Source organism: Nicotiana attenuata, unplaced genomic scaffold, assembly GCF_001879085.1.
Source record: "Nicotiana attenuata strain UT unplaced genomic scaffold, NIATTr2, whole genome shotgun sequence".
NCBI lineage: Eukaryota > Viridiplantae > Streptophyta > Magnoliopsida > Solanales > Solanaceae > Nicotiana > Nicotiana attenuata.
In genome coordinates this window covers 704,012-724,560 of record NW_017670377.1, presented here as the reverse complement: position 1 = coordinate 724,560, position 20,549 = coordinate 704,012, and the positions used below count along the sequence as shown (strand labels likewise).

General features: G+C 36.1%; 2 protein-coding genes across 2 annotated transcripts; one reads left to right on the top strand and one right to left on the bottom strand.

The window, feature by feature from the left end:
- Positions 1 to 683: 683 nt before the first annotated feature.
- LOC109238600 (SWI/SNF-related matrix-associated actin-dependent regulator of chromatin subfamily A-like protein 1) lies at positions 684 to 15,839 on the top strand. Its single transcript, XM_019405090.1, has 24 exons — positions 684 to 923; positions 2,804 to 2,864; positions 2,972 to 3,099; positions 3,188 to 3,243; positions 4,106 to 4,181; positions 4,377 to 4,443; positions 5,231 to 5,297; positions 5,422 to 5,488; positions 7,017 to 7,100; positions 7,173 to 7,214; positions 8,948 to 9,103; positions 9,496 to 9,573; positions 10,247 to 10,315; positions 10,449 to 10,514; positions 10,602 to 10,730; positions 10,805 to 10,861; positions 11,253 to 11,342; positions 12,450 to 12,515; positions 14,021 to 14,089; positions 14,160 to 14,264; positions 14,409 to 14,534; positions 15,035 to 15,093; positions 15,197 to 15,233; positions 15,314 to 15,839. Exons 1-24 carry the CDS (start codon positions 759 to 761, stop codon positions 15,458 to 15,460), a joined length of 2,067 nt encoding a protein of 688 aa, XP_019260635.1. The 5' UTR covers positions 684 to 758; the 3' UTR covers positions 15,461 to 15,839.
- Positions 15,840 to 17,319: 1,480 nt separating this feature from the next.
- LOC109238601 lies at positions 17,320 to 19,840 on the bottom strand. Its single transcript, XM_019405091.1, has 2 exons — positions 19,366 to 19,840; positions 17,320 to 18,437 (listed from the first exon to the last, which is right to left on the bottom strand). The coding sequence occupies exons 1-2, from the start codon at positions 19,768 to 19,770 to the stop codon at positions 17,559 to 17,561; spliced, it is 1,284 nt and encodes a 427-aa protein (XP_019260636.1). The 5' UTR covers positions 19,771 to 19,840; the 3' UTR covers positions 17,320 to 17,558.
- Positions 19,841 to 20,549: the final 709 nt, after the last annotated feature.

Sequence of the window (20,549 nt, the reverse complement as noted above, 5' to 3'; positions counted from 1 at the left end):
TATATATATATATATTCATAAAAATTTTAAAATTTTATGGTACCTATTAATAATTTGCACTCTTATTTTTTAGCCTAGTTCTTTGCCTTTATAGTAATCTATTTCTTTGCCTTTATATTCTAGTTTACTTGATAGTCCTTATTTTTCTAAGTGTAATGATCTATTTCATGTTATAAATAACCTATCTTTAAGTGAGGCATTAAATTGTTCATCACTATTTAATTCAATTATTGTTAAGATATTATTTTGATAAATGATAAATTTTCTCAATGAGTAATTGATTTTTGTGTTATGTTAGAATATAATGGCCGAAATATGTACTTAATAGTGTATGCTTCATAATTCAAGAAAAACCGACAAAAAATTGAAAATTAAAAAAACGATAAAAACGACAAAACTAAACCGATAAAACTTAATTGGTTTGGTTTTGATATTTGAAAAAGCAACTTAATTGGTTTGATTTCTTTTTGGTGAAAAATCGACCAAAACGGAACTATAAACGCCCCTAACTAAATATTTGATGGAGACTAAAAGTGATTTCTTTTGGCAAATTTAAAGGACCAAATCCGATCAAGAGTATATGTAAGGGACTATTTTAAACCTATCCCAAAGGTAAGGGACCATCTTTGTCAAATTGTTCTGCAAAAAGCAGCAAATATCTCTACGGCAAAACCCCAAAATTTGAAAAGACCCGGCAGCAATTCTTGAATTCAAAATTTGAGTAAAGCAAGCAAGCAACAAGGAGACGCCAATTAATCATGGATTTGGATGATTGGGAATTGAGCGTAGAGGAACTGGACAATCTCGAAAGAGATGCCCTAAAACAAATAGCTGAGCGCAACGCATCTTCTTCTGCTGCTACTACTAGTGCCGCTTCTCTGCAATCTACACTCCCTTCTGCATTTCCAGCTGCATATAAAAGAGTCAGTTTCATTTCTACTTCGTTTTTAATCAATACCCATTTGGGAATTTTCACATTTGTTAGATTTTAATTTCTGCCAGGCATTTCTTCAAGCATATTATCTGCACCCTGTAAAATATATTTGTGATTTCTGTTTAGTCAGTTTCATTTCTACTTCGTTTTTTATCATACCCAATTGGGAATGTTCACCTTTGTTTGATTTTAATTTCTGCTAGCATTTCTTCAAGCATATTATCTGCACCCTGTAAAATATATTTGTGATTTCTGTTGGTGATACGGTTCGAGTTGATTTCATTTTTAGAATTAAAGCAACTAAATAAATTCTTTGCTCGGGGTATCTCCCTGTCTTTCATACTGTTTCAGCCCTAAAATTAAAGGGATTTGTAAAAGATTTGGTTACTCCACCAATTATATGCGCTTAATTGTATGACCACATCATCTAAAAGCTTAAGTGGTTAGAGACACACAACTTATTTATTTAATTAGTTAGGTCCTTTTTTTATGAGGTGGCCAGACTAGTTTGGGTGCACCTCGACTATTCCGTGGGGTACCTGCTACCTCCGACTAACGTATGCCGGGCAACTCTATCCATCAAGGCTTAAGAAGATGCGAAGATATTACCTAGCGCTTCTTTTGCCTTCACTTGGATTTGAACCTGATCCTCATGGTTCTCTTCCCACTTTATTGACTTAATTAGTTGTCTTAAACACGCACAGATGAGAATTGATTCTTTTTGATGGGCCTAGATGTAAAGACCTTTTTTTTTGAAGGGTGGTTGTGAAACTTTAATTCGGGACTTCTGGAAGCTCTATTACCATATTAAACTGTGAAATGCTTTACTATCTACCCTCCCCAGACCCACTTCTGGGATTGTACTTAGTTTGTCGTCGTTGTTGTTTATATACTAGAGGGCACACCTCTTACTTAATTATATCTTCAATAGTTTTAGTATTTTGGGCATAATTGTTGCTATAACACCGCCACCTTTCAACAAAATATTTGCACAGGCTTTGCTTGACCAAGGAAAAGAATGAGACCTTCAATGTGTTTTTGGTCTGCTCCAGCTATGGTGTTAAGGTTTTAGGTTGAATACATACATAGAATGTTTGACTCATTAGGTTACAGATATTTGCATGTTTTAGTTTGTGTTTTCTTGCATCTTTGGAGAATATAGCTGTGCTGTCCATGTTATTTAACTGTCTGTATATGTGCATTGCTGGTGAGCCTTTAGCTAAAACGGTTGCTCAATATCATTGGTGTTCTGGTGATTTTTCTTGACATTATTTGTATATTTTGCCAACTAAATTATTAGTATTTCTTTTTCGATAAGTAACTAATTTATTAGAATCAGCAGACTTAACGAGAGACAAGACACAATACAACAACAACAAACCTAGTGATTTCTCACAAGTGTGGTCTGGGGAGGGTAAGATGTACGCAACCTTACCCCTACCCCGGAAGGGCAGAGAGATTGTTTCCAATAGACCCTCGGCTGGAAAAAGGATGAAAAAAAGTAATGGCAACAAGAAAGAACAACAACAAGACAAGACACAATAGAAGAAAAATATTTATATAGGTGATACCAATTAGTTGGGAATATTTTTTAATCATTTTGATACATCTTTGTTAGGTCCTATACTTTCTAGGAGTCTTTTAGCTCTATTAGAGATTCTTATGCCAGTAGGAAATCTAGTGAATTTCTAATACTTTTCATTTTTATTTTTATTTTGTATGATGGCCTGAGATGAATTTATAAGGGAAACATGATCAGTGAGAATTCATATAGCCTACTCAACTTGTTTGCAACTGAGTAGTAGTAGTAGTTGTAACTGAATTAATAGCTTATTGGGTACTCCCGTTACTGCCTTTTTTCTGTTGCAGGAAGAAGCGTCATCTGCTGCACCTACAATAAAGTCTTCATCAGGGGAAGATAAGGTCTCTGGTGAGTGTTTGCATCTCCCATCTTAAGGTGGTTATATCTGATTTTCAGATATTCCCGACTCCTGACTCCTGTATGCCTGTCCATTAAACACCCTTGACAAAACAAAGGAACAAGCTCTGCTGGAAATTGTGGGCCTCATGATGGCAATCATGTGAAACAGCTAAAAGAAAAGCGCTCTGTTAAATTTTTCCTTCATGCAAGTGGAAATATTGCAGCAAAGTTTTCATATGACCAGGTAGCTGTTGGCCTACTTGCATCATGTCATTCTGTTGAAGATTTCCTTTTTGGCTTTTTGAAACAATGTGGATCTTATCTTCTACCAGATACTTGTTGAAGCTTGCCGTAAAATCCCTAAAGCCAGTTGGAGTGCTAAAGAGAGGTATTCTTGTCCTTTTCTTTATTATGACGCCCTCCACCCATTTCCTTTTCCTTTCAAATATAGTCGAAGCAGGCAACGAAACTGCTGTTACGCGATACCCCCCTCCCCACAACTACACCACCTCAGTCCCAAGCTAATTGTAGTTGGCAACACCAATCCTCATTTCCAATAAACCCCGAAAAAGAGGAGATATGGGAATTAAAAGTCTAAAAGTAACAAAAAGCACTCCTGTTCTCTGCGACTAGATTTCATCCAAGTAGACAAACTGATAGCAAATGACATTTCATTTTATCCTTTTCTCTCATGACCGAAGACAACCATTGTGTGAATGTCAAATATATTTGTATTCTGTGTTACCAAAAGAAAGGGAAAATGGAAAAATGTTTATTTTTCCCGGGGAAGAACTATTCTCCCATCTCTTGAATAGCACCATCCTTAGCACTCACATTTTTTCTTTTTGTTGGAGATATAATTAAGTAGATAAAAGTGTACCCTCTCTAAGCACTTAAGCTTTTAGCTGAGATGGTTATACAATTCAACATGTTATTAGAGCAGGCAGAGGTCTTGAGTGCGAGTCTCACCGCCAGCCGTAATCAAAAAGATTTTTCATGTGCTCATGAAAAAAGATCAGGCCCACACGTGAGGGGGCATGTTGGAGATTTAATTAAGTAAATAAAAGTGTACTCTCTCTAACAGCTAAAGCTTTTAGCTAAGATGGTTACACAATTCAACACTTTTGTTTTTTTGGCTCTGTTGTGTTATCAACCGTTAGTTTGTCAGTTGGCCAAGTATCTTAAATCATGTTTGCCAGGGTTGAATTCGAAATTCAAATGCAGTGAGTCCCTCTATATATATGTTGCAGGTTATGGATGTTTCCTTTGTCATCGTTGTCCATAGCAGAAAAAGTTCTTCGTGAAATTTCAGGCTCCAATCTGGAGGTGAGGAGTTGAAAATTCTTTTGCTCTCCTCAAATCACTTTCCCAACTTCTGATGAGAATGCAATAAAAATTAGGAGTTAGCTTTGGTGGACCTTGTGCATATGTTTTTTTTCATAGAATCCGGTACTTAAATATCTTGAATCTTCTTTGGTTCCATTTAGTTAAGCTAATGTTGGTTCATCTTTAACATGTAAGTTGGAGAATCTAGATCCTCTGGTACAACGTGCCATTACTGCTGCTTCTGCGATGCCTGACCTTCGAGGTAAATTTATCACTGCTGCTCTGCTAGACTACTGCTGTGGAATTTCCATGGCGATGCTTATCATGAAATAGATTATCAAGAAATAACAGAAATGAGCTAGATTTTTACTGCAATTTTCTATTAGGTGCTTGCTTTGAGATTACTGTGCAGAGTAGATAGTAAATTCAAGTATTAGACAATGTACAAGTTGAACAGCTGGTTCAACGCCACCTTGAACGAATTCTTTTATGCTGGTACTTGTGTCATTTTAGGCCCATGTATTGCCGTCAATACCTATTAGACAATCATTTCTCATGGTATGTATTGTGAAAGAATTTGAGCATCCAATCCAAAATCTTAAGGCAATGGGTGGAGTATGTCAAGATCTTTATACACCTTTGTGATCCCTTACCCAATTAATTTTGGACAATTATGTAACTCAACACCTTTCCACACATATAAACTGATTTCTGGGTTTACAGGTGAAATTTAACAAGACTTACGAGTGTGAGAAATGGCTTAGCACACATTTTCGTACCGTGTGAAAGAATATGAATATCTAATCCAAAATCTGAATGCAACGAGTCGAATAGTCTTAGTCCTTCATAAACACCTTTGGTAGCTCTTATACAATTTGTATTAGAAGGGTCATGCTAGCATATTTTCTGTCTATTTCCTAGATTTTGATAGGACATCTTATCCTCATCTATGTAGCACCTGCTTTTATATATCAATAAAACATTCATTTTGTATACAAGAGCAGTTCGTCTAGCTTTGTATGCTTATTTAGTTTTTCTCTTTTCACCAGATCATTATGAATTCATTCCAAATAGTATTGAATCAAAGCTGATGCCTTTTCAGCGTGAAGGGGTCAGGTATGTTATACAATTCTTTTGAAGTTTTTGAGCTTTTCCTTTATTAGTCAATTTGATCTGTAGGAAGGGCACACTGTTCTTTGTTCTTTGACTAAAAAAGGAGGTATAACATTTTTCTGTTCAGATTTGCATTACAGCATGGAGGGCGTATCCTATTGGCTGATGAGATGGGACTTGGAAAGACTCTTCAGGTTTTGGCTAAAACTATGTCAAATTGAATGTTGGTTTAGAGTCATTTACCTGCTACATGCTGATATTTTCATATAACAGCAATATCAAGTTAGTAGTAAATTTAGTGGTTATTCATTCAGGGTACAGCGTTTTACTGGTTATGGTATTGTATTTTTTCCCTATGATGTCTCACTTTAGGCCCTAAGTTCTAGCTTGATAGCTTGTTGAGTTATTAATTATCTGGCATGGATGATATAAAGGGTTCTAATGGACCCCACCTTACCTTAAAAATTGGTTTGGATGTTCATATCATTTTACATAGTAACAGAGCCAACCTATGGTAAGCCGTTCTCGCACGTGTTAGGCTGTGTTAAATTCACGTGTGTGCTTTAGCGAAATGACTGTTTCAGCTTCAGGCTCAAAAGCACAATGTCATGGCATCAAATATGTGCGTGTTGAACTGTGGACAAAAATTCTCTTTTAAAGAAAAAATAGTGAATAGGACGAGAATTTACTCAAATTTGAGTCAACAATTGTGGCTCGTCTGCAAGCTTCGACAGTCATGTACTTCTTCTACTGCTGCTCCTCTGCTGCTATTTATATTTGCATTTCCGCTTTAGTTCTCCTGTCTTTGGGTTATGATTATGTTGTTATTTTGCTCCTTCCTTCTATTAGTACTTATTTATACATGATAAGATAATTCTGTGGATTGTTTAATTTTAAATAGTAACACTTGGCTTCTCGTTTAAACCCTCATCTGGAAGTAAAATTAAAAGGCATTTGGTATTAGTGAATTTCAGCACATTGTAGGCGCAAGAATCCTAAAATAGGGCCACGATGAAATAACATCGCGAAGAAAAATTGGAAGGCTTTTCAGCATTAGAGAAATTCAGCTCATTGTAGGCCCAAGTAGAAAACAAACCTTTTTACTTTTTCGTAGTGCAATTGAAGTGTCATCTTCCTCCTGTTGCTTGTAATACATTGTTCTCGGTAATATTTCTACTTCTATCTGAGAAAAAAGGAAATAGCAAATAATAAGAGCTTTGCAAAATTATGGTTACCTAGGTCTTACTCTTACGTATAGATATCTTCTGCCAGGAGACTCCAAAACGTCGCCATCTATCGCTGTTTCAATATGTTGTCCCTGTCTTAAAATATCTATTGCCGTTGTGTAATGTCTAGTCTGACCTTGTTCTTGTATTACAACCCAAAATCACTTTGTCAGATCTTTTTTTGCCTTCAAACTATGAACTTAAGCTGATTGAGAGTCAGTGTTGACAGTTGATAGCCAATTGGTTACCTAAATATGCCTTGTCAAAAGTGATCATTTTTTGTTTCTCTCAACTATATTTGACATAGATGGTTTTTTATTTTCAGTTAGCATGTGTTTTACACACCTCAATCCGTAACTGATATGCATAATTATATGACCAAATGTGTGACATACTTATAATCAAGTTTTTTATGGTCGGGATTTTCTTTGACATGGATCTTTGGTTGCCCTATCTCTATGTATCATACATGCTTTATTTCTTTTCACATTTGCAGGCTATCGCTGTGGTTTCATGCATCCGCGAATCATGGCCAGTTCTTGTTCTTGTTCCATCTTCGTTACGGCTTCACTGGGCTTCTGTAAGTCATGGTAATTTTTGTATGTTATCAGGAGTTTTGCCTTGCGCTCACTGTTTTTGGTGCTTAATGCAGATGATTCAACAGTGGCTGAATATTCCATCATCGGAAATACTTGTATGGTTCGATAACTTTTTTCCTATTTTTCTTTTATAGAGAAGTAAGTTGCTGATGATTGCGCTGTGAAATTTGGAACAGTTGAATGAAATTAATGTTTGTGTAGACGGGTTGAGTTTCTTGATGTTTTAGCATTGTTCGATATCTTGAGAGCTAAATATGATGATTTCACAAATATGTATAGTATCGTGTCGGTTGCTGCATTTGTATTTTACAATTCAATTTGTGGAGTTGGTTATACTTCAAATTTAGCTCTGTTCACTCCTTGTTTTTACATGAAAGAATTCACCCGAGCTCTTAAATCCTCAATTTCACTTCAAGTAGAAGTTTCACATTTTTGGACGTTACACAAGGAAATAAGGTGTAAATATTATAATAAAGTTAATTTAGTCTGGTGTTATAGATATTTACTATATTACACTAGATTTTGGGATAATTAAAGATGTTAGATAATTAGTATTTCTTGTGCTTGTACTTAAAAATTTAACTTTCTTCATATATGATTAAATTGGTTAATCACTTAAAGAGAAGTTGTATTTACTAGACAACAACTATAACTCAGTCCCAATCAAATTGGGGTCGGCAAGCTTTAATTACTGGAAAATGAAAAAAAACCATAAAGGTTATTGGTGAAAGCCAAGGATGGGCCCGAGGTGCCAATCTGAAAAATTAATGTTGGTTAACCTAATTAATATGGTTTAATTTGTTGTATTTCCGCCTAATAATTTGAGTATTTCTTTGTATTCTTAAAATCAAGTTATACACAAATTAGTTCTCTTCATCAATAAATCCGACATTGTTCCTCATTTCTCAAACTTTTCTTAAAATCAAGTTATACACAAATTAGTTCTCTTCATCAATAAATCCGACATTGTTCTGTCATTTCTCAAACTTTCATCATAAAAGCTATTCTGTGAACTGGCTTTGCTTTTTCTACCTCGCTCCATAGCTTTTTGGTTCAACTTTCAAATTACTTTGTAAATATTTCTACTGCAGTTTCTTGTTAATGGGTATTGAATAAAATACCCTCAACAATAAATAAAAGAAAGCTTTCAAATTACTCTGGCCAAATTTCACGAATCTCTATCGCTGCGGCAACAACAGTGGCCAAAGGTTTCCACGTGGAAGACAATGGCTCGCAGGGTCAGACCCCCATGTTTGGTTCTCCATTTCCAGCAATAGCCATGCTCTCCCCTTTTTTTGACACCTACTTTCAGTTCAATCTCCTCTGTGAATCAGTAGTCAGTGATCTGGACTGCAGACTTCATCAATGCTTTCTTCATTTGGTATTAAGAGCAATCTTTTGTCTTGGCAAATTTCTGTAAGGCCATAGGTGCCTTGCCTTCTAGTCTTCTAAGTTCATTCTACAAATTGGACTGCAAATATCATTGTTCCCCACAATAGAAATATTTGTCGTGCCCTATCTTCTTTGTCTACCACAATGTTATAGATGTAAGAAGGCTAGTTTCTAATGGGCCATCTTTTCAACTCGGGTTCAAAATTTTCTAATGTTGCACCTTAAATTATCGCAGAATCTAATTATGTTACTGCCTACTTTGAGGTAACTTATGAGAAGCTTTTCATTGCTATTCAATTACTAGGTAAGTTGATTAACATTTCTATGTTTACGTGCAATGGAACCTTAAAGAGCAAGTGCGACTAGAGGGGAATGTAATGTTACAAACAAGTCGCATTTCAAGTTCCCAGATAATTAATATTTTTCTATTACACAGGTGGTTTTATCTCAATGGGGTGGTTCAAATAAGGCAGGATTTAAAATAGTGCCTTCAAACACTAAGAAGTCCGTTCACCTTGATGGTGTGTTCAACATAGTATCGTACGACATAGTCCCTAAGCTTCAAGATCTACTTATGGAATCAACTTTTAAGGTAAGTCCAGTACATTATCTACAGGATCTGACATCTGCTGTAATTCAATTCTCTAATACCTGAACAATACGAATCCTTAGTAACTTATCTTTTGATGGACCTTGACGTTGTATTCGACATGGCTCAGTATATGTGTTTGTCTATTATTGTGAGTGATATAACATGACTGAAAAGTTAAAAGACCTTTTTTGTTATCTGGTTTTTATTGCATTCTTATTTGCTTGGATACCCTTTTGTTATAGAGGCTTAAGATCTTCAGTCTTTGGATGTTGATACTTCTCTAACCTCTTGATTATTGTGTTTATATTAAGTGCTTTGTGTTGGATTTCCCCTAATGGTTGGCATTTTCATGCTACTTAATGACTGTTATCCGTGATGATATGTTTATTCAGGTTGTTATTGCAGATGAATCACACTTCTTGAAAAATGCCCAAGCAAAAAGAACCGGTGCTTCACTTCCCTTATTACAGGTCTGCTTCCTTTCTTTTATAAGGAAAAGGTCTCTGTGCATTCTCACTGTGTTCAGGGGTGGGTTTGTTCTATAGAGTTCTTACTCAATGGTAATGGATGTATTACTTTTTTCCAAAAAAAGAAAAAAGAAGATGGATATATATCATTGTAGTTACTTGTGCTCGATACATGGAGGCATCTCTTGATACTTTTTTACAGTAACCTTCATCCATCTAAAAAAAAAAAAAGTAAATGGAAAAGAGGCACACATCAATTAGTCCAGTGCACCACCCTGAACTGTATGCAATATATATTTCAAGATACAGTTCACAACAGAGATGTTCAACTCATGGTTATCAAGTTGACAAAGTTTAGATGAAATTTCAAATCTTCTTTTGTCTAAATCTTTCTGCAGTATGAAACATATCGAAATGAACAAGAAAGAAAAGAAACAAAAGTATCAGTTGGCCTCTGAACAAATGACTCTTTGAAAACTTGGTGGAAAATTGGTTGAATACTCCCATCCAAGTTGATGAGCATGAAAGAGGGATTAAGTGGAACAGAATTGACTGGGTGGTAGGGTCATGGAAACGCTTGTTTGTTCCATATATTGGACCTTAGCTCCAACATTTTTTACCGAATCTATAAATGGAAAGGAGTGGTTCTGATGAACTTACATTTTGACTACTGCAGAAAGCTCAGTATGTGATATTGCTCAGTGGAACTCCTGCTTTATCAAGGCCAATTGAACTATTCAAACAGGTATACAATATATTGATAAAAAAGTCTTTTATTTGGTACTCTGTGTACAGTTCTTAACTACTATCAAGTTTCAAATAGAAGGGAAAAAATTTATTTATTGGGGGTTTGTGATCTAAAACTGTGTGCTTGACAGCTGGAGGCCTTGTATCCTAATGTATATAAGAATGTGCATGAATATGGCAACCGCTATTGCAAGGGTGTAAGTCAAAACTCCCCTGCATCAGAAGCCTTTTCTGACATCTTACAATAATAAAGAAGTGCTCTAACAGGTTTGCTGACATTCTAGGGCATCTTTGGAGTTTATCAAGGTGCAAGTAATCACGAAGAGCTGCACAGTCTAATGAAAGCAACGCTGATGATTCGGCGACTGAAAAAAGATGTTCTTTCTGAGCTCCCTCAGAAGCGGAGGCAACAGGTATAAACTTTGGACTTACATTTTGATGGTTCTGGCCACATGACTTCATCTCATTCTCTCTCACTTCGTTACAGGTTTTCCTAGACTTGGGGGAGAAGGAGATGAGACATGTTAATAGTTTATTTCGTGAGGTATTCTTGTATACCTTTGTGATTATACTTTATTGGCCCCTTCCCACCCAATAACTTGAAGGGGACTTTGGACCAGAAATGCTGTTTTTTCTGTTTTTTATTATCTAAGTTTATGCATTCAATGACCTTTATTTATTCCAGTTAACCTCCTTTTGACTTTTCAGCTATGAATACCTTAACGTCTCTTCTGGTACTTCTTACTGGAAACTTATTATTATTATTTCTTGAAACTTCCTTTTTCTAATTTGAATTTGAAGAACGGATTTAGAGAAATATATGATGCTTGATAGTCCGGTTCAAAGATTGTAAAGAACTTTCTTTGATAATGATGCCTGACAGTCCTTGATCTTTGAGGAAGCATTTTTACTTAATCTAATGTTGCATCCTGTAGTTGGAGGTCATTAAGGGGAAATATAAATCAGCTCAGTCCGAGGAGGAGGCTAAATCTCTTAAGTTTGCAGAGAAGAGCCTCATCACTAAGGTACATCTGCAAATTTGGATCATGATTACTTATTTATTTCATTTTAATCAGTTTGGAGAGTTGAGTGCTATATCAAGGATTCTTGAAAATTTTACTGATCTTATCCTGGTTTAACTGCATGATATGCTTCTCTTTGCCTCTTGCGCCTTGAGCACTTGACTCACAATATATCCCTTTTCTCCGAAAACTTCTGCTGTCAGAATAGTGCTCCTGTGTGTAGGCCGATTGAAAAACTTGTCCTCTTTGGAGGTAAGTAGACCACAAATAAATTAGGAGTTTATAAGAGAAATTTGCAGATAGAACTCAAGTCAAATTGGGGGACTACAACAATATTCTGTTCTGGCATGATGTGCTGCTTGGGGCACACACCTAAGTGTTTTTGTGTAAAATGAGCGATGTGATTGATGTAGAAAGCATAATGAGCTTCCTCAGTCTCCTAGAGTAATAGGAGCTGAGTCTTTGTGACCTTCTTGTCAAATCCATGCACAATCGTCCTATAAAAAGTTGACAACTACTAAAAGGTAATGCTAGAACAGGCCATCCAAGAAAAAAATGGTAAAGCCACCTAAGAATTGTCTGTAGTCTCAAAGATCTTCATAGTATATGGCACATAGAAAGTATTGTTGTTTGAAAAAAAATTCTGTATCATTTGCATTGTTCATGTTGGCTAAGTTTTATTTGATCAACTGGAATACCCACCGATTAATACAATATGAGCTGAATTGCTGTTGGCCCAATAGGGTAGATTAATGTGCATGAAGCTTTTATTTGGAGAAGGTAAATGTTACTATAATTTACAGAGATACTGGAATAAACCTGGAAATCTTCCATTAGTCTTAAATTGCTATGTCACCTTGTGTTAACAGTGCCTAATCTCAGACATCTTTTACCTGCATGCTGCCCATACTTCTGGGGCTGCTTTAGACTTCTCTGGGCGCCCTATTTCTTTAATTGCTGGTGCGTAATAATGAAACCTTACAAATTTGCTCTAGGTTTCTTACATTGCTCACTGCCATTTTTTGGATTTTTTTTGTTTCTAAAAACTTGGTTTGGCTGCTTTGTTTTTACCAAAGTTCTAAACCCTATACTTTGCTTGTTGGGCTGCAGATTTACACTGCCTCTGCTGAGGCCAAAATTCCAGCAGTTTTGGATTACCTAGGAACCATGGTTGAGGTATGGCCTTGGTTTCTTCTACATCCTAGATATTCAGAATACAAAGTGAAAGCATCTCCAGCTAGGGGTGTGCATTCGATTTATCGATTCGATTTTGACCCTTATCGATAACTACTTATCGATTATCGATTTGTACATATGCTTATCGTTATCGTTTCAATAAGATTTCGATTTTTTCGATTTTGGGGGCTTATCGATTCGGTTATCGATTACACCAATAAGAAAATATGCGGGATTCCACGGAAAGTATATCGCTATAAACGCGCCTAACTAATATGGACAAAAAGTAGCTAAAATAAGACGAACACCATTTATAACATAAAAATTGTGTCAACAAGCACATGCAACAAAACTAAAGTAAGGGATCAAATGAATGCCACCAACACTCCAACGGTATAAAAAAAAATAAAACAAAATACATCATCACGTCTAATTCTGTTTTCCATTAATTTGAACTTCATTCCCTTGATCTTTAAATATGATCATTCCTTAAATGTGATAGAGGAAATAATAGGGTAAGGGACTTAGGGTAAAAGAAAGGGTATAGATTAGGGAAAATTATATTGTATAGCCGCTTTCAAAATAGTAGCGGAATATATATACATTCTGTATGTTATATTAATCTACACAAATAGGTAATTACTCATTTTACAAGTGTCTACAGTTTAGGGGTGTGCATTCGATTTATCGATTCGATTTTGACCCTTATCGATAATTACTTATCGATTATCGATTTGTACATATGCTTATCGTTATCGTTTCAATAAGGTTTCGATTTTTTTCGATTTCAATTTCGATAACAAATAATCGATTCGATTTATCGATAAACCGATTCGAATGCACACCCCTATCTCCTGCTGCTCTATTGGAATGTTCTTTCTTTACCTCTTTCATCACATTGGACTAAAAGACAATACCATCTGTAAGGGAGAAGAGTGCAAAAGGAAAAGGAAGCACTATTCTCATGTTGAAGAGCAAAAAGGAAGATAAAATCAGAAAATATTGGCCGTTGAATTTCTTTGGAAATTAGAAAGATATTGCCTTTCCATTAGATAGAAGAAAGGAAACTCCAGTATCAGATACACAACCTACAGATAAATAAGGATATTGGAAGCGCTGTTGTAACTCGATGTGAGTTTACTCAAAACAACCAAGTTGCAACTTGAGGTCTAGGTGTTTGAGACCTTACTAACAATGACAACACATGTCAATTAAAACTTGTCTGATGTACAACTTCTCATATAAACTAATTTTCGAGTCAAGTGCGAGTTTCAAGTTGTTAAGTGATGCTCGTAGGGTCCTTGCATCAGTTCCATTGTTTACACCAAAGAGTGCTCTGTCACGCAAAAAGTGGCTGTCCTTCTATCCGACACAATGATTTATGTTTTGTCTATAGAGCAGTTGCACGTCTTCTCCAATATGCCAACTTCTTGCTTCTTCATATAAGCTTCGATATTCTTCTTGTTCTTTTTGGTGTAGTAACTGTAGTTTTTTCAAACATGCAGGCAGACTGCAAGTTCCTGATATTTGCTCATCATCAACCAATGATTGAGTCGATACACAACTATTTACTTGTAAGATTTGCATGTTTTAGTTGAAATTCGAGAATTGTAGACTATTTGAATGTTCCCCTTTGTTTTGCAGAAGAAGAAAGTTGGTTGTATTAGGATTGATGGCAGTACTCCATCAGCATTACGACAAGCATTGGTAACAGATTTCCAGGAAAAAGAAACAATTAAGGCTGCAGTGGTAATGTCATGGATCTATTATAATTAGTCAAAGAAACTGTGTAATTTGACCATATGACTGGTTTCGTGGTTGATCTATAAATAAAGTGCAAAAGTGAGGTTATGCAAAATGGGAAATAATATTGTTATAACTGTTGTATTATAGCTATCCATCAAAGCTGGGGGTGTCGGGTTAACATTAACAGCAGCAAGCACAGTGATATTTGCAGAATTATCATGGACACCAGGTGACCTTATTCAAGCCGAGGATCGAGCTCACAGAATTGGCCAGGTGAGCAACATAATGTTAGATAATTGTTTGAAGATATTTTTCGTTCCTGAATTATTTTCAAATCCGCTAGTATACATGGCTTGGTTAATTGGCTGTTGTAGCAAGCTGCTGTGATTCATTAGCACTTACAACAACAACAACAACAACAACAACAACATACCCAGTAAAATCCCACTAGTGGGGTTTGAGGAGGGTAGAGTGTACGTAGACCTTACCCCTAACCCGGAAGGGTAGAGAGGCTGTTTCCAGGAGAACCTCGGCGATTCATTAGCACTTAATGCAACCAAAAATAGGAATATAAAAGGAGTATAAGTTGGAAGACACTGATTCGTTTGCAGTATTTCGCTATTTCCTGTCTGTATTCCAGTAATTTTGGTTTAAATAACGACTAAATGATGGGTGTCTCTGCATGTTAAGTTAGCAGACTACAGTAGCGTTAATTCTCTAAGAAATCAATATATTCAGGAGTCAGAACTTTAATGGCTGTGCTTCCTTTCTAGGTGTCCTCTGTCAATGTGTGTTATCTGCTGGCAAATGACACTGTTGATGACATTATTTGGTATGTTCCCTTATTACTAATAGAGCTTTCTAATTTATTTGAGAGTGAACATGCTAAAGGTAGAAGTTCTGGTGTAATGGCTATTCTTATCACTTTTGTACAGGGATGTTGTTCAGAGCAAGCTGGAAAATCTCGGACAGGTCTTCTACTTAATTCTGTATTGAATACTTGAGGTACAAAACTAGCACCCTAGCTAATAAAGTTACAAATGCATATGCAGATGCTTGATGGCCACGAGAAGTCCTTGGAAGTTTCCACTAATCAATCCTACAGCAGCCCTTCAAAACAGAAGACCCTCGACTCCTTCATAAAGCGGTGTAATAACTCACCACCTCATGAGCCCAGGAAAAAACATTTTCATCAGTGAGCAATGAGCAATCAAGAACAAATATTAAATCCCCGTCACGTATACACAATAGAGGAAAATCGGGGGTGTGTATATTCGACTAGTATGTGAATACTTGTTTAGCAGTAGTACGGAGCATTCTCTCATTTTGTTTGATAGATGTAGAGCCCGTTAACGAAACAGCTGAGGGTAGTAATATACTATGTTTCCTTTTTGGGCTATCTAACTGATAGGGCTGTGCATTTGGATCGGATATCCGAAATCCGAACCGATCCGTTCAATTTCGGATTTCGGATATTTGGATCGGATTTCGGATTATGTTTATTAAAATTTTGGATATCTGGATCGGATTCGGATTGGTATAAATATAATCTTAGCCCCGGGCCTTAGATACTGGTTACTGTTATTGCATGTCATTTATCTTTTGGTTGTTATGCTTCTGTTACTATTACGGTTTCTACTGGAGTTACTAATGAATTGCCTTTTCTTGTTATTTTATTTTATTTTATTTCCGTCTTTCTGAGCCGAGGGTCTATCGGAAACAGCCTCTCTGCCCTATCGGGGTAGGGGTAAGGTCTGCGTACACATTATCCTCCCCAGACCCCACTTTGTGCGATTTTATTGGGTAGTTGTTGTTTCAGTCTGCCTCTGCCTAACAGAGTTCATTTAAGAGAGACTGCTGCTCTCTTGCTCTGTCTGTTCCCTCCGCCTCTATTCTCTGTCTTCCGATTATCGACGGCGACCGGACAACGGTAAGACTGACTCCTCTCTCTCGTTCTCTCGCTCTCTCTCGTTCTCCCCCAATGGAAATATGCAGGAACGATGCCTGACATTTTCTTGCTGGAAAGCATTCTTTTTGTTTACTAGTTTAAAGGGACTCCCTTTGTTCTCCTTGCTAATCTTTTCAGTGGCTAAGAGGAATATTTATATATTCCACATTCGGGTAGGTCCAGTAGGGCATATCTAATTATCTATTGCTATTGAAATGCATCTTTTTACAAAAGAAGTATCCCTTTCAACCTTTTTCTTCCTTATTGCAAGTGTGAAATTAATCATTTAGTTGCTGTCTTAAGAGTTAAGAGTACTAATCCTCTCGTTTTTGTCAAATGCAATGTTGCTGAACTTGAAAGAGAGCCACGATTGAGTGGGATGGCCATAGAAGTTGGAAGTTGAACTTGGAATTTCAGTTAATTATATTTTGCTATGAAAATTGTGTTTTGTTTATGTAATGGATTCTACCACAGGAATTGGCCAGATGTATTTGCTAATTAGATTAGCAATAGCCTTAATAATACGTACAACCCGATATGAAATCCGAAATATTTATCCGATCTGATCCGATATTAATTCGGATCGGATTGGGATTGCATTTTGTAGAATCCGAACCGAAATTCGAATCCGAAATGTGCTAAATCCAATTCGATCCATGCACAGTTCTAACACCCTTTCAATTTGTCAACTATGTTATTGTCTTACTGTCTCAGTATCTCGGATATAGAATGTAGATTTAATATCAATCAATAACTACGCCTAATCCCAATCTGGAGATGTGCTTTTGATCTTTTATTTTCCCTTCCCCTATTTTGTTAGCCAAGTCGATTCTTAAAATATGCTTAATTAAGTCAATGGGAAGAGATGGTGTTATCAATTCTCTGTATGATTAAACATGGTGAAACTTTAAAAACGAGCAGGTAAAAATAAGTCCGTATGGTTTATTTTAGATGTTTCGACTGAACACGAAAACTGTAAGTTAGTCATTGACAACAGTGTTTGATCGAACACAAACATTAAGAAAAATGATTTTTGCCATATCAATTACTAGTAAATAATAGTGCCAAAAGAATATAAAAAATTAAAAAGTAAATAATGCTGCTACAACGGATCACAAAAAAGGTGCCATATAAAATGAATTGACCTAAGTACAGTATAGCATGACATAACAATCACTAAAGTCTCAGTAAATAATATATACTATTTACAAAGGAATATAGCAAACGTAGTAAATAATGATAATATTTACATTATCAAAAAGCAATCCAAAACCCATAGCTAATCCTAAAGATCACTTCATATCCTACCTAATACATGCAGTCAAAAACTAATGAAAGAAAAGAACATCTTAAGGCACAGCACTGGCTAGCCCTACTTCTGGATATCTACCAAGCAAATTGGCTGCAATCAAACTCACATCCTCTAAATCAACCCCAATACACAAAGAATTATTACTGCTTGGAGCAGAGCTAACAGAGACTGAATCACCAGCTAGGAACGCGTCGGAGCTGCTGCTGCTGCTGCTGCTACACCCTGAAACTCTGACATTAGGACCAACTTTACATTTTCCCATGCATTTGCACCCTGAAACTGCAGCTTCAATCCCAACCATCTGCTGAAATTTCTCTAATATCGCCCCAGCGCCTGATCTCTTGCATTTACCGCCCATACAAACTTCAATCTTCTTCGTACCCGCTGTTGTTGTTGTAGCAGCTACAGCTGCATTAGGGCTGCTGCTGCCTACATTGCCAATGTAGCAGTCACTAGCTTCCAAGCAGTGTTCCTCATTTTGCTCTAAAATAGTAGGGACCGGAACTACTAGACTCGTCATCCTCTCTGTTGAGTCCTCATTGGAAGTTGATGATTTGCTTGAGATCTCTACTGATGTATCTACTTCCGGATTTTGAGTCCGAGGCTCAATCCTATGATTCTCTATTGTTGATGTTGCATTCTCAAATGCACGTTCACATGCCTCGGGAATTATTTGGGCAAGAGATTCTATTTTCAGGCTTTTCATGTCAACCAAATTTTGACATTCATCATCACTTGATTCACTTGATTCAGAAGAAGAGCTTGAAGATGATGACATTTCGTGGTTCATTATGCCTTGTACTTGACTTGCTCCTTTCATCTTCATGAGTGCTTTTTCTTCTTTTCTTTTCCTCTTCAACGCCTTCTCCTCTGCCTTTAGCTGTTGAAGTTGTCCTAGCAATAGCTCTGCAGTCTCCTGAATAGAGAGGAAAGGCAACATAAACAAACTGGAAGAGAAATATTCATATAGCTCTAACTTATTTACTACCAAGAATAGAAATAAAAGAAATTATATTAATATGTGGTTAGTCATCTACCACATCTAATTGCAGGGGCGGATGTAGCCTTGTGGCTACAGTTTCACATGAAACCATAACTTTTGACACAGAGTATAGATATATATTTAAAAACCTACTAAAATCTTAACAAATATTAGATTTCAGCCCATAATTTTAACAGCATAGTGAAGTGAGAATCCGCTTGTGTATTTGCACTTCTATCTAACTTGTGCGTGCAATTTTGTGTGCCCATTAACTAGTCTAAACCTAATACAACGAAACTAAACTGGTCGATTCGAGCAATTGATTGAGCAGAATTATATTTTGGAGTATTAAACTATGAAGATCAAAAGGGTGTCAACAAGGGCAGAGCTAGGTAGGCAGAAGGCGCCAAAAAATACATTGTATATATAAAGTTAATTTTTTTTTTCATGTATATATGTTAGATATTGAATCCACTTAGCTTCTTCGCATGTTTACTTTTTTTCATTTTTTGAATCCCCTTGGTGAAAATCCGGCTTCTACCGCTCGCTGGGTGTCAAGTACCAAATCAGTAAGCTAAATCTAGGATTTTAGATTTGTAGATCCAGAGACAACATAGGTGCAAAACTAGGTTTGAACTTAGTAAAATTATATATTTGTATACTAATATATATTGCTCAAACCTGAACACCAACAAAAAGTTGATCATCTCACAAGATCAGTTAACTTCTGATTTATTACAACAAACAAGATAATAACTATACACAGATTGAATAATTGCACTAACTTAATTTAAACAAACAAGATAATAACAACACAATTCAAATTTGAGAAATACAGAAAATTAAATCACTAAAAACTTACCAAAATAGTCTTCCCTTGAACTTGATCAACCAAACCAATATCAGAACCAAAACCAAATCCCATCTCACTCAAATTAGACAAATCCCTAGACAAACCCTTAAGCAATTTCATCTTCTTCTTCGTCTTCTTCAACGCCACGTCATTCTCTTTATTCTTCTCTTTTTTCCCACACCTAATAATCCTACTACTACCTCTACCAGAAGAATTATAATACTCCAAATAACCCTCATCTTTAAACCCAGAAACCATTAACTTTTTCGATTTCAAACTTCCCTTTATTTCTGTAAAACTTAACATGGACAGTTTTGAACTAGGAGAGTTATGGTGAAAACGATTGTTGTTAACTCCGGCAACAGCGCCGGCGACGGAAGGAAATCGGCGCAAAACTCCGGTAGAGGTTTCCATTTTTTGTTTTAGACGCTGAAGTTCTTTGGATTGAGCTTCACCGTCAAACCGAACAAAGATTTTGGTTTTTATATACAAAAAGAATTGTTCCTTGTTCGATGTAATAACGGAGAAGTTTCACTAACTGTTTTATGACACGTGGAAGGTATTGGTTGGTTGAAGCTTACGTGGCAGTAGATTTGTGCTTTGCGCAGGTGAGCTTGCTACCATTTTCGGTTACCCACGTTTTTCCTTCTTCCCGCCATGCTTTTTCTTATGTTTAAGACCGTTGGATTGTATTTATTAACATGGACGGTTGAGATTATGCGGTTGTGTACGCCACGTGGAATGCTTGCTGATTACGTGGAAATTGCTATTTTTACTTCTTTTCTTTATCTTTTTCTTGCTTCTTTGGTTGTGATATTAATAACAAGAAACCATTAAATGGGAACAAAAGTTTAACTGTAATTTATTAGAAAATTTTACTATAATAGTGAGATGTAGAGATAATATGATTAAAATTATTAATAGAAAGGACAATTAAAAGGCAATAAAAATATGGTATTTTTCTATTTTGAGTGATTAAAACATAGTTTTATGTCGAGCTTTAATTGAGGATTGAAATTTCAAACAATAACCATATTAACTTATTAAGTTCTTTTTATTTTTTAAAATAAGATATGCTCTTATATATGCTTTGTCGACTTCGAAAAGTGATCCACATCTATAATATGGTAATGAGTGTCCTGTTTCAACTTTTTTCGTAAAAGAGACGTGGCTTAATTCCGATCACTCCCTTA

Coding starts and splice junctions, on each gene's coding strand:
- LOC109238600 (XM_019405090.1), top strand. CDS start 759: ATGGATTTGGATGATTGGGAATTGAGCGTAGAGGAACTGGACAATCTC. Junction 5,298..5,421: donor TTTCAGCGTGAAGGGGTCAG/GTATGTTATACA, acceptor TTTTCTGTTCAG/ATTTGCATTACAGCATGGAG. Junction 14,090..14,159: donor CGATACACAACTATTTACTT/GTAAGATTTGCA, acceptor TTTGTTTTGCAG/AAGAAGAAAGTTGGTTGTAT.
- LOC109238601 (XM_019405091.1), bottom strand. CDS start 19,770: ATGGAAACCTCTACCGGAGTTTTGCGCCGATTTCCTTCCGTCGCCGGC. Junction 18,438..19,365: donor TTCAAGGGAAGACTATTTTG/GTAAGTTTTTAG, acceptor CTCTCTATTCAG/GAGACTGCAGAGCTATTGCT.